The 10336-nt window shown below is 34.7% G+C and overlaps 3 protein-coding genes and 1 non-coding gene across 5 annotated transcripts; 1 reads left to right on the forward strand and 3 right to left on the reverse strand.

Annotated features, from left to right (window-relative positions):
• The first annotated feature begins 897 nt into the window (after window positions 1–897).
• Window positions 898–979, forward strand: TRNAL-AAG (transfer RNA leucine (anticodon AAG)). The gene has a single exon. It is a non-coding gene; the product is annotated as a tRNA-Leu (tRNA).
• Window positions 980–2053: 1074 nt separating this feature from the next.
• Window positions 2054–4268, reverse strand: LOC148172775 (sorbitol dehydrogenase-like). Its single transcript, XM_088039797.1, has 15 exons — window positions 4222–4268; window positions 4037–4103; window positions 3958–3991; window positions 3805–3909; window positions 3697–3756; window positions 3491–3650; window positions 3260–3444; window positions 3031–3209; window positions 2865–2986; window positions 2652–2818; window positions 2493–2581; window positions 2398–2441; window positions 2254–2310; window positions 2157–2211; window positions 2054–2104 (listed from the first exon to the last, which is right to left on the reverse strand). Exons 1-15 carry the CDS (start codon window positions 4266–4268, stop codon window positions 2054–2056), a joined length of 1422 nt encoding a protein of 473 aa, XP_087895923.1.
• Window positions 4269–5118: 850 nt separating this feature from the next.
• Window positions 5119–6700, reverse strand: LOC148172776 (sorbitol dehydrogenase-like). The gene is made up of 7 exons (XM_088038447.1): window positions 6582–6700; window positions 6499–6532; window positions 6339–6443; window positions 6233–6292; window positions 6021–6180; window positions 5402–5887; window positions 5119–5344 (listed from the first exon to the last, which is right to left on the reverse strand). Exons 1-7 carry the CDS (start codon window positions 6636–6638, stop codon window positions 5176–5178), a joined length of 1071 nt encoding a protein of 356 aa, XP_087894573.1. The 5' UTR covers window positions 6639–6700; the 3' UTR covers window positions 5119–5175.
• A 1624-nt stretch (window positions 6701–8324) lies between these two features.
• Window positions 8325–10269, reverse strand: LOC148172777 (sorbitol dehydrogenase-like). Of its 2 annotated transcripts, none has more exons than XM_088039301.1 (8): window positions 10057–10269; window positions 9979–10012; window positions 9825–9929; window positions 9714–9773; window positions 9508–9667; window positions 8902–9265; window positions 8735–8856; window positions 8325–8683 (listed from the first exon to the last, which is right to left on the reverse strand). In XM_088039301.1, the coding sequence occupies exons 1-8, from the start codon at window positions 10111–10113 to the stop codon at window positions 8515–8517; spliced, it is 1071 nt and encodes a 356-aa protein (XP_087895427.1). In that variant the 5' UTR covers window positions 10114–10269; the 3' UTR covers window positions 8325–8514. The 2 variants fall into 2 exon arrangements, with proteins under 2 accessions (XP_087895427.1, XP_087895428.1); XM_088039302.1 differs by having other exon boundaries at window positions 10062–10266.
• Window positions 10270–10336: the final 67 nt, after the last annotated feature.

Genomic DNA, 10336 nt, shown 5'->3' on the forward strand with positions numbered 1-10336 from the left:
CTACAAGCAACTTATCAAAAACACAAGTCTCTTTAAATTTGATTTATACAGCAAGGATCCGAATTAAATACAAAAGTAACAGGGGATAATAGTTTTCAATGAGTTTGGAGCGGTAGCCAGAACTAAAATATTCAGAAATCTCGTTGAGCCAATTAATTGTCAATGTCAGTGAAAATCATCGGAAAGTTGAGAAAACAATGAAAACAAGTAGCAAAAAACTTGTTAAAGGAGTTTCTGTCAATTTAACAATAATCGGGGTAAAGTAAGAGCGCTGAATTGTTCAAATTTGGATGATATTGGCTGGGGACGTTTTCGATTCTTTGCAAGTGATTTATTCAAGTGTAGGTATCTAATAAATGAAGGTAAAGTTATAAAAGAGCATTGTCCGAAAGTAAAACTGAATTTACGACTAGTGACATTGAGGATTTTCTGATCATTTTTCGTAATAATTTCAGATAACTTTTTGATTATTTTGTTTCTCTTTAAAATCTTGTCCATGGAGCCAATCAAAAAAGTCAATTTACAAACTCAGACGAGATAAACAGCCCCATTTTTGAGGGGTCCATTTATTTCAAAGAAATTGACTATTCTCAAGATCTCGAGACTCAATTTTTGAAATGTGTCTGCCCAAACACGTACTTATCTGTGAAAGTAAAAAAAATGTGATAAAAGTGACGGTAATAAACGTTTTTTGTCCGAAGGATTATTTATAACAAACATTAATTTTTGAAAGTACACATGTACCATAAATAATTTAAAAATGTTAGTTAAGACATTTAAAATTTAAAGAACATTAGTGGATTTTATTTAAAAAGTAAAATAATTGATATTTTTAGATCTCAATTTTAAGAGTCCTTTAATCATTTTTCACTGATATGCACCAATCCGGAGACATGAGGTAGCGTGGCCGAGCGGTCTAAGGCGCTGGTTTAAGGCACCAGTCTCTTCGGGGGCGTGGGTTCGAATCCCACCGCTGCCAATTTTTTTTGTTTTTGTTATCTATTCCTTTATTTAATTTTTATTACAAAGGAGTGCAATAATAAATGCTAAACTGCAAAAATTGTAATAATAAATAAATAACTGTTTACTTGCGAACGTTGTGAATCTTAATAATGATACAAATTTCAATAAAAAACAAGTGTAAATAGAATATTCTGATCTGTTCCAAAAATCACTATGAAACGAGAAATAATTTATATTTAAATACATAAAAGTGTGAAAATAAGGAGCTCAAGGAAAATTTGAAAATTGCCCTTCTTGCGCCATCTACGTAGATTCTACCACACCAAAATAACGTGAAGAATGCGAGAAACGGAATGCGAGCTCCTCGCTTGGCCCGCCTAATATCAGGACAGCAGAAAGCTAAAGAGTACTGCAAATAGCATTCTCTATCTCTCGACAAAAGTTATTTGAAATAAAGTAACACATTCATTTGTATTTTCCATGTGCGAGAGAGTGAAATGAAGTCTCAGTAACATAATCACGAATCCCCGTTCAGTTTACATGCTAAAATTAATCTGAATCGGTGCCAATTTCAATAAACAATACATTTCTGACAGAATGCGCGTTGAATCAATTGATGCGAAGTTATCGGAAATATTGGCGGCTTAAAGGTTACCTCTAGCCGTTCATGTTCTCCTGATGGACCAAATCAGATGTTATTTAGCCTCTGATCGGTCATCGGCCATTGATCCGATTGGAAATTCAACTCTGTCGACGAACGATAGGAAAACTGCCTGTCTCTCTCAGGACGCGCATGTTGAACACGGAAATTTGTTGATAAAGAGATAACAAGTGGTTTTACTTCACGTGGTGAAAAGGTCTAAATTTATAGTTGTACTCAAACGCCTTTTTAGTGTGTGTGATGATGAAAGGGAATTTTTACTTGTAATTTGTTGGCTCATTGATTAATAAAAAATTGGCAGAAGCGACTAAGGGGCAGAAAAAAATACTCCTACAATGTCCGGTAACTACAGGAACACCTCAAAATTTTTGGGATAAATGCAAACTGTCTGATTCGATTCATTTTTATATTTACTATACCAAGCTCCTGTCATTCATTACTCACCTCTTGCATCGTACTCGTCGTAGTAGTACCAGCTGCCTGATGGAATGTACGCTAAACGGAAGAAGCATTATAACTAATTTATTATTACCGTGCCCCACTTCTTGTAGAACTTGTTTTTGTGTAGAGGCAAGTAAAAGCCCTTCCTATTAAAAACGTGAGAATTAGACACCAATTTCACTGTATACCTGAACCAGTTGAGGATCCGGTGGAAGAAGCGGTGGTGTAGTTGCGAGTAGAACTCTCTACAACGATTGCAAATATGAATGATGAACAATTTTATAAATGGTTTTGAGTGTTTTTTATATTAATTGATTTGTTTTTTCCTTTACCTAGTCAGCGTCAAATTTTCTGATTTCTGTTGAATCACTATAAACTACAAGAAAACGAATGTGATTTGCTTGACATTACGATTATATTAGATAACGTGGAAATAGGACACTATGAAGACAAAAGGTTGTTCAGCAATGTTACGAAAAGGATAGATGAAAGAAACTGAAAGAATTCTCTTTACAGCTTATGTAAATTGTTTGTAGTAAACCAAAACAAAAAATTGTCGTTCTAAATAAAAATTTTTATTGATTACTCTCACTCCATTGTGGGTTAGGATGAATCATAATTTTGATAGGATTTCCCTTTCTTGTCTTTGCCGTTTCGAAAGCCGTTTTTGCATCCTCAATCTTAAAATGGTGCGTAATTAAAGGTTTTACCTTAGCTCTTCCAGTTTCAACCATTGCAATAGCAGTAGGGTAACTAAAAATAAAACATTAAAATTCCGTATGCTGTTTTTTTAATGTACTCGTTATTATATCTAAAAACGCCTTTGATATCGACTTCCCGGAAAACCGAATCGACTATTGGTAAATTCATCTCATTTTCTGCCATTCCTGTTAAGACCACAATACCTCCAGTTCTAGTAACCTTAAAAAATCATTATAATCGTGTTAACTAACAAAAATTTTTACTTGAAGTGAAATTCTGGTTGGGTGTAGTAGCCCTGTACAGTCTATAGAAACATGAGGATCTTCGCCCAACATTTTTTTGATATCATCAACAGTTTGGTTGTCTGGAACATCTTTACTCATTTTGTAGACACAGTCTGCTCCCAACAATTTAGCTTTTTCTAATCGGAAATCCAAGATGTCTATAAACGGCCCAACATAAAAAAAAATTGTGGCGGATTTTCGTGTTTACCTGTCATTAGAACAGTCGAGGCGCCCATTGCTTTCGCAGCTAACATGCTCACGAGCCCAATGGGACCAGCACCCATAACTAACACAACGTCACCAACTTTAATATTTCCTTTTTTGCAAGAATGTACACCCACAGCTAGTGGTTCCATAAGAGCACCTTCATCGAGGCTCAAATGATCTGGTAATCTGCGATTGCGTTAATAAAAGTAACAAAACTAGCTGATTTTATTACTTGAAGCAAAAGTCTGCATCGTGGACAAAGTATCTGGATAAATTGCCATCGTAAGGAGGATTTGCACAAAAAATCATATCTGGGCATAAGTGATATCTTCCTTCTTTACAATAGTTGCACATTCTGCAGCCTTTTCCAGGTTCTATAGCCACGCGATCGCCTGTTGGTTTTACCATTATGATATTGTTAGAATTTTAGAATTTTACCGGGTTTCAGAGTTTTCACGTTTTTTCCTATTTCAAGCACGGTACCGGCTGCTTCGTGACCTGCAGATTTTTACTATGACAGATTGTTAATGTGGAGTTTGTACATACCGGTCACCATTGGTTTTTCTATTTTGTATGGGCCGAGTTGCCCGTCATATAAAAAGTGCACGTCGGAACCACATATGCCTACAGATTCCATTTGCAACAGTACTTCTATAAGATACGCAATTACACAATCTTATTGTTTTTATTTCTACTTACGATGGTCTTGGGGTTTAGAAATTGGTCTAGTTTCCTAAAAGTTAACACGGTGTAAAAGTTGAAAAAAATTTGTACTCACTAATTTGAGCTCGTTTTTAGCGTAGATAACGGCGGATAAGTTTTCAGATTTGCTCTTAGAAGAACATCTAAAAATATTAGTCGTATTATATATTTATTAAAAATAGAAAAGCTCTGGGTTGAATATTCTGCCCTTTTTACTGATATTATTTAATTAATAGAAAATGGCAAAAGTCTGACGCTTACTTTGATGAGAAATTTCTGATACCACGTCCAAGGCGTATAAAAAACATCTTTTGGTATTTTTTTTAAAGAACTACAAAATTTTGACACTGGCATTCGCACAAATTGACATATTTTGCCATTTACTGTGTAACCATGATTTCATCTGTTTTCAATCCTTAACAATTATTTTGAATAAAAAAGTGTTCCTAATAAAATTACGAAATTATAGCTATTTATTTGAGAAGGATATTAAGTAATTCATAATGAACGAGGACGTTACTTGTTAACGTCCGAGTTTTTTATGAATTACTTAATATCCGTAGTAAATACAAAGCTTTATCGAAACATGGACGAAGGTGGCAATGTTACCACTCAACAGTTCTGCAAATTTCCAATTTTTGACGGAAGTTTTGAACGCGATGAAACAGCGAGAAAAGCATTTTCCAAGATATTTTATGTTAGAATTAATATAAATAAATGCAGATCTTCAGAATGTCTTTAATTTTGGTCTTTGGAGTTGCTTTCGTTTGCATAAAAACGTTGAATATTATGGATTAATGGCAACTGTGCTATTATGAGATGGTAACTATGCTATTATGAAACAGTAACTATGTTATTATGAATTATTTGTATCATCACTATTATGATGTACTTTACACGTAAGCATACAAAGGTATTAGATACATCTTAATCATCATGTTTCGATAAAATTTGTTATTTGTTATTGTTATATAAACGTCACTTTATCTGACTAATTAAGGTGCTTATAAGGTATTTTTGGAGATAATAAAGTGAAAAAACGGTCCTTCTTGCGGCGCGGCAGCAGTTACGATTCTGCTTTCTCGGTCTTGGTCGATTATGGCATTCGTCAAGTCTTGGTTAAAATGTTTGATATAGTGAATAAAAGGTTTTCAACAATTGCATGTAAGTACTAGAATAGTTTTTATTGTGGAAAATACACATTTTTGACAGTGATCACGGTTTCCAGTTCGGATTGGCATGAATTATGATCTTGATAGGGTTGCCTTCACCACTTTTCGCCCTCTCGAAGGCTTTCACAGTATCTTCAATTTTGTAGTGATGCGTAATCAGTTCCTTAACATTTGCTTTACCAGTCTTAACCATCTCAATAGCTGTAGGATAACTGAAATAACATGATCATGAATTTAGCCCCCCCCCCACCAACAGAAAAAAATCTTACTCATTATTGTACCGAAAGACTCCCCTGACATCAACTTCCCGAATAAGAGCGCTAGTTAAAGGTAAATTCATTTCAAATTTTCCTAAGCCAACCAAAGTAACGACTCCTCCACTTTTCGTAACCTGGACAGCTACTCGAACACACTGTTCAGCTCCAGTACAGTCCAAACTAATGTTGGGTTCTTCTCCCAGGAGTTGTTTAATTTTTGAAATGATGTCTTCCTCTGACATACTGTTTTGAATATGTAGTGTGTAATCGGCGCCTAATTCTTTGGCTTTGGTAAGACGACTAGCGACTATGTCAGTTATGATAGCCTTTGTAGCTCCCATAGCTTTTGCAGCGAGCAAAGTGACGAGACCGATAGGGCCAGCGCCGAGGATGAGGACCACATCTCCGAAGCGGACGTTGGCGCGTTTGCAAGCGTGGACACCGACAGATAAAGGCTCCATTAGGGCTCCTTCGTCCAAGCTAACGTTGTCCGGAAGCCTGGCATAAACAATCATTTAATACAGTAATTTACAAGTGACTATATTATTTGCATTTTCAGTTATTCGTCGACCTTGGTTCTTTTTGCGTATCACAATCACAATTTACATAAAAAAAGTAAATATTATCTTACTTGAAACAAAAGTCGGCGTCGTGAACGTAGAACCTGGAGAGATTTCCGTCAATAGGAGGAGTCGCACAGAAGATCATATCAGCGCAAAGATGATAGTTTCCATCTTTACAAAAAGAGCAAGTCCGACAGCCAACTCCAGGTTCGATTGCAACCCGATCACCTATTACAAATGTCTTATTTAATAAGTATTTTCTGTTCGTTGTGTTCATTACCGGGTTTAAGATCAGTGACGTTTTTCCCGACTTGTACTACAGTCCCTGAAGCTTCGTGGCCTATAAAAGAATTTTTTTATACGAACAAGGTCATTGATATCTTTACCGATAATCATGGGTTTTTGTACAATGAAAGGCCCAATTCTGCCACGGACTAGATAATGTACATCGGAGCCACAAATGCCCACCGATTCCATTCGGAGTAAGACCTCTACAATGAAAAAAAAAAAATGTTCTCATTCCTTTGTATGTCTTTCAGTACTTACGATTGTCTTTGGGCACGGGAATTGGTCGTTGTTCCTAAAAAATATTCTTGGTTTTGGTTCTACCAATAAGTTTTTTAACTTACCAAACGAATGTCCTCAATACCGTACAAAACGGCTGTTAAGTTATCTTTGCTCGCCATCTAAACACTGAATACACCTCGAAGCACACCAAACAAACACTTCTTAAATTATAAATGTTTTGATAGGGATATGCTTATTTTATAACAAAATAGTATTGACGTAATATGAGCTGTTGACAGAGTAAAATGTACTTCGAAGTGGAGGGAGATTATTCGGATTAATTGATGGGCATTAACTATTAATTTTCTATCAAAAATTGGATAAACACTTATTTAAACGTTTCTCAATGTTTTATCTTCAATTTATGAATGAAATAAAAGATTTTTCTATTATCTTGACAAAATTATGATAGATTTAAGCCGTTTACCGTATTAATTAATTCACATATTCACGCAGTCTTAGGAAAAGTCTGTTTTATACATAAATATAAACAATATTGTCTTTATCATGTTTACTAAAATTTACATAGTGACGAGTAATTTAGGCGCCAGTTATCTAACTATCTTTTATTATATTGCATCTAGTCAATGTTATTAAATTTTTGTCTCATTTGAGTGTCCTCCAATTGTGCGCATAATGTTAAGCGATAACGTTTCTTGCTTGCGTTAATAGCATCCATTTTGTGAACAATATGACTATGTTATCTAACAAATGTTTATAAATTGTGGAAAGTTTGTGACACATTCTACAGCTTAGATCTTTTTATCACCAACGATTAAATAAAATTTTTATGTAATAAATATCGGTACCTAAAAATTTTCTAATGTAAATAATAATAAAGATTATAAGTAGCTCAGTCATTAATGAAAAAAATGATACAGATGGAAGAGAACGTGATTTTGATTAACACCACAAAGTTATCAATGTTATGTTATCATGATTGAGATGCTCTTGTAGGGCGCAACATTTTCACTCTACGCGTACCTATGTGTATCAAAACAATATTACAGAATCACGAAAAATTCCGGTGGTTTTAATTCTACAATAATGAGATTTAGATTTGTTTATTAATTGAGCCAAATATGAAAATTCTAGAAAGAAAGACGTTTTATTGTGATTCATTTAAATAAAAAAATTGAGTAGGTTACTGCTTTAAACGGTTTGTTGCAAATTAAAAAAAATATATTTTTCAGGACGAATAAAAAAATTCAGACGTGAGTCAAAGCAAGAATTGTATTTTTTTTCTCATTTTAGTAAGTTTATTAAATCTGAAGTATTGATCCTTGATAATAATTCAAGGTACTGAAATTGTTTGTAAATTGTAGGCATCCATCGAGTTGACGAAGACATTCATTGCTATTTTTTGTTACTTTTTAATTCCAGTTCCTTTATTAGAGAAAGAAAAAGATAAAAGAAAATCTCACCATCTCTCCGAAAAAACAAATCACGTGTAAGGTCTGTGTAGATTTTATCAATTTGTATAATTCAACATCTCCACTTAAATGCTACGTGTTCGGGTTAAATGAAGAAGTAAAAGTCGACCTTTGACAAAATTTAATTGATTAGGGAAAATTTTACGAAATTATAAAATTTTAGACTCGTAGTTTTGAGAAGACAAATTATGCGCTTAAGTAAGGTCACGGTTTTTGACTTTCTAATCAATTTGCATGCATCTAACTAATCAAGTTAATACAAATACAAATTTTACGTTTGTTGGGACAACTGTGATAAAAATACAAATCTTCAAGGTTACTTAACAAATGAAGCCATCAAATTTTATCACCTTATTTAAATAAAAACATTAGTTTGGCTTCTTTACATTTTTTAATAAAATACACAAACTTGTAGTGTCATAGTTTGGGTCTATTTTAGTTCAGCTCGCAATTGAAAATAAGCAAATCTGAGCTTCAAAAATAGAACAATAATAATAATAATAATTAGATAAAACTACAAATAATACATTTTATTCCTAATAAAATTATTTTCACAAAACTCTCAACACTTCCACTCACGATTGGCATGGATCAAAATCTTGATTGGGTTCCCTTCGCCAGATTTGGCCGTTTCGAAAGCTTTAACAGTGTCTTCGATCTTATAATGATGAGTAATCAATGATTTAACATTTGCTTTCCCACTCTTCACCATTTCAATAGCCGTGGGATAGCTGCAAATGCCAAACTGTAAGAAAAAGTTCAAGAAGCGTAAACTATCTTACTCGTTGTTGTAGCGAAACACTCCTCTAACATCAACTTCGCGAATAAGAGCACTAGTTAGAGGCAAATTCATCTCAAATTTCCCCAAACCAACCAAAGTAACTACTCCTCCACTTTTCGTAACCTGTAAACTTCTCTAAGAGCAGTTCAAAATTTAGTGAGTCCCAACCTGCACAGCCACTCTAACGCATTGTTCTGCTCCAGTACAATCAAGACTAATGTTGGGTTCTTCTCCTAGAAGTTGTTTTATTTTTGTAATAATGTCTTGTTCTGACATGTTTTTTTCAATGAGGACGGTATGGTCCGCACCTAATTCTTTGGCTTTGGTTAGGCGACCAGCAACTATATCGGTTATTATGGTTTTTGTGGCACCCATAGCTTTTGCAGAGAGCAGCGTAACGAGACCAATAGGACCAGCACCTAAGATAAGAACCACATCGCCGAAGCGGACGTTCGCGCGTTTGCAAGCGTGCACACCTACGGCGAGAGGTTCCATTAGGGCGCCTTCATCAAGGCTGACATTGTTAGGGAGCCTGGAAAGAATGAACAGATCTAAGTAAAATGTTTGCAGTTGTTTGTTTGTGTTATATGTATTTATACTTTAAACAAATATGTTTTTACCCACACGCTCTAATTTGCATTAAAGAATACATTAATAATAAAAATAATTAACTTTAACAAATATGCCGTATTTGCATTTCCATTGTATTGCGTTTTATTAATTCGACCTTGGTTCTATTTATCGCAATAAAAACCATTAAAACGGCTTACTCACTTGTAACAAAAATCAGCATCGTGGACGTAGAATCTTGATAAATTTCCATCAACAGGTGGTGTCGCACAGAAAACCATATCGGCACAGAGATGGTAATTCCCTTCTTTGCAATAAGAGCAGGTCCTGCAACCAACTCCAGGTTCAATCGCTACTCGATCACCTAATAATTTTTCAATAAAAAAGAGTTATGAATTTACGAAATTTACCAGGTTTGAGGTTTGTGACGTTTTTCCCGACTTGTACCACTGTTCCCGAAGCCTCATGACCTAGAAAAGGGTTTTTATCTTTCTGTAAACAAAGTCATGGCTATTTTTTACCGATTATCATTGGTTTTTCTACAACAAAAGGTCCGATTCTACCACTGACCAGATAATGGACATCGGAGCCACAAATACCCACAGATTCCATCCGAAGCAAAACCTCTGTAATTTGTAAATTTATCTTTGTTCGAACATTTTTTAATGTACTTACGGTGGTCTTTAGGAACTGGGACTGCTCTTTGTTCCTGAAAAAAACGTTTTTTACTTGCTCACAGGTTTGTTGACTTACCAAACGGATGTCCTCAATACCGTATAACACGGCTGTTAAATTATCTTTACTTGCCATGTGGATACACTAAAAGACTACACGTTGCGAATAATAATTGTTTATGCTGGTTGCTACTTTTATAATAACGCTACTGACGTAGAAAGGTTGTTATTAAAGTAAAAGGTTTGGAATAAACTGAAGGGAGACAGCATGTGTTTATAGGTGTACCATTTCCCCTTCTTTGGCGACTTTATTGAGATTAATTGGGTATTACTGACTGATAAGTGGTGCTATTGTTACT

The sequence above is a fragment of the Gnatocerus cornutus genome, chromosome 6 (genome assembly GCF_029298725.1).
Source record: "Gnatocerus cornutus isolate USDA-ARS CGAHR chromosome 6, icGnaCorn1.1, whole genome shotgun sequence".
In the NCBI taxonomy this organism is placed as follows: domain Eukaryota; kingdom Metazoa; phylum Arthropoda; class Insecta; order Coleoptera; family Tenebrionidae; genus Gnatocerus; species Gnatocerus cornutus.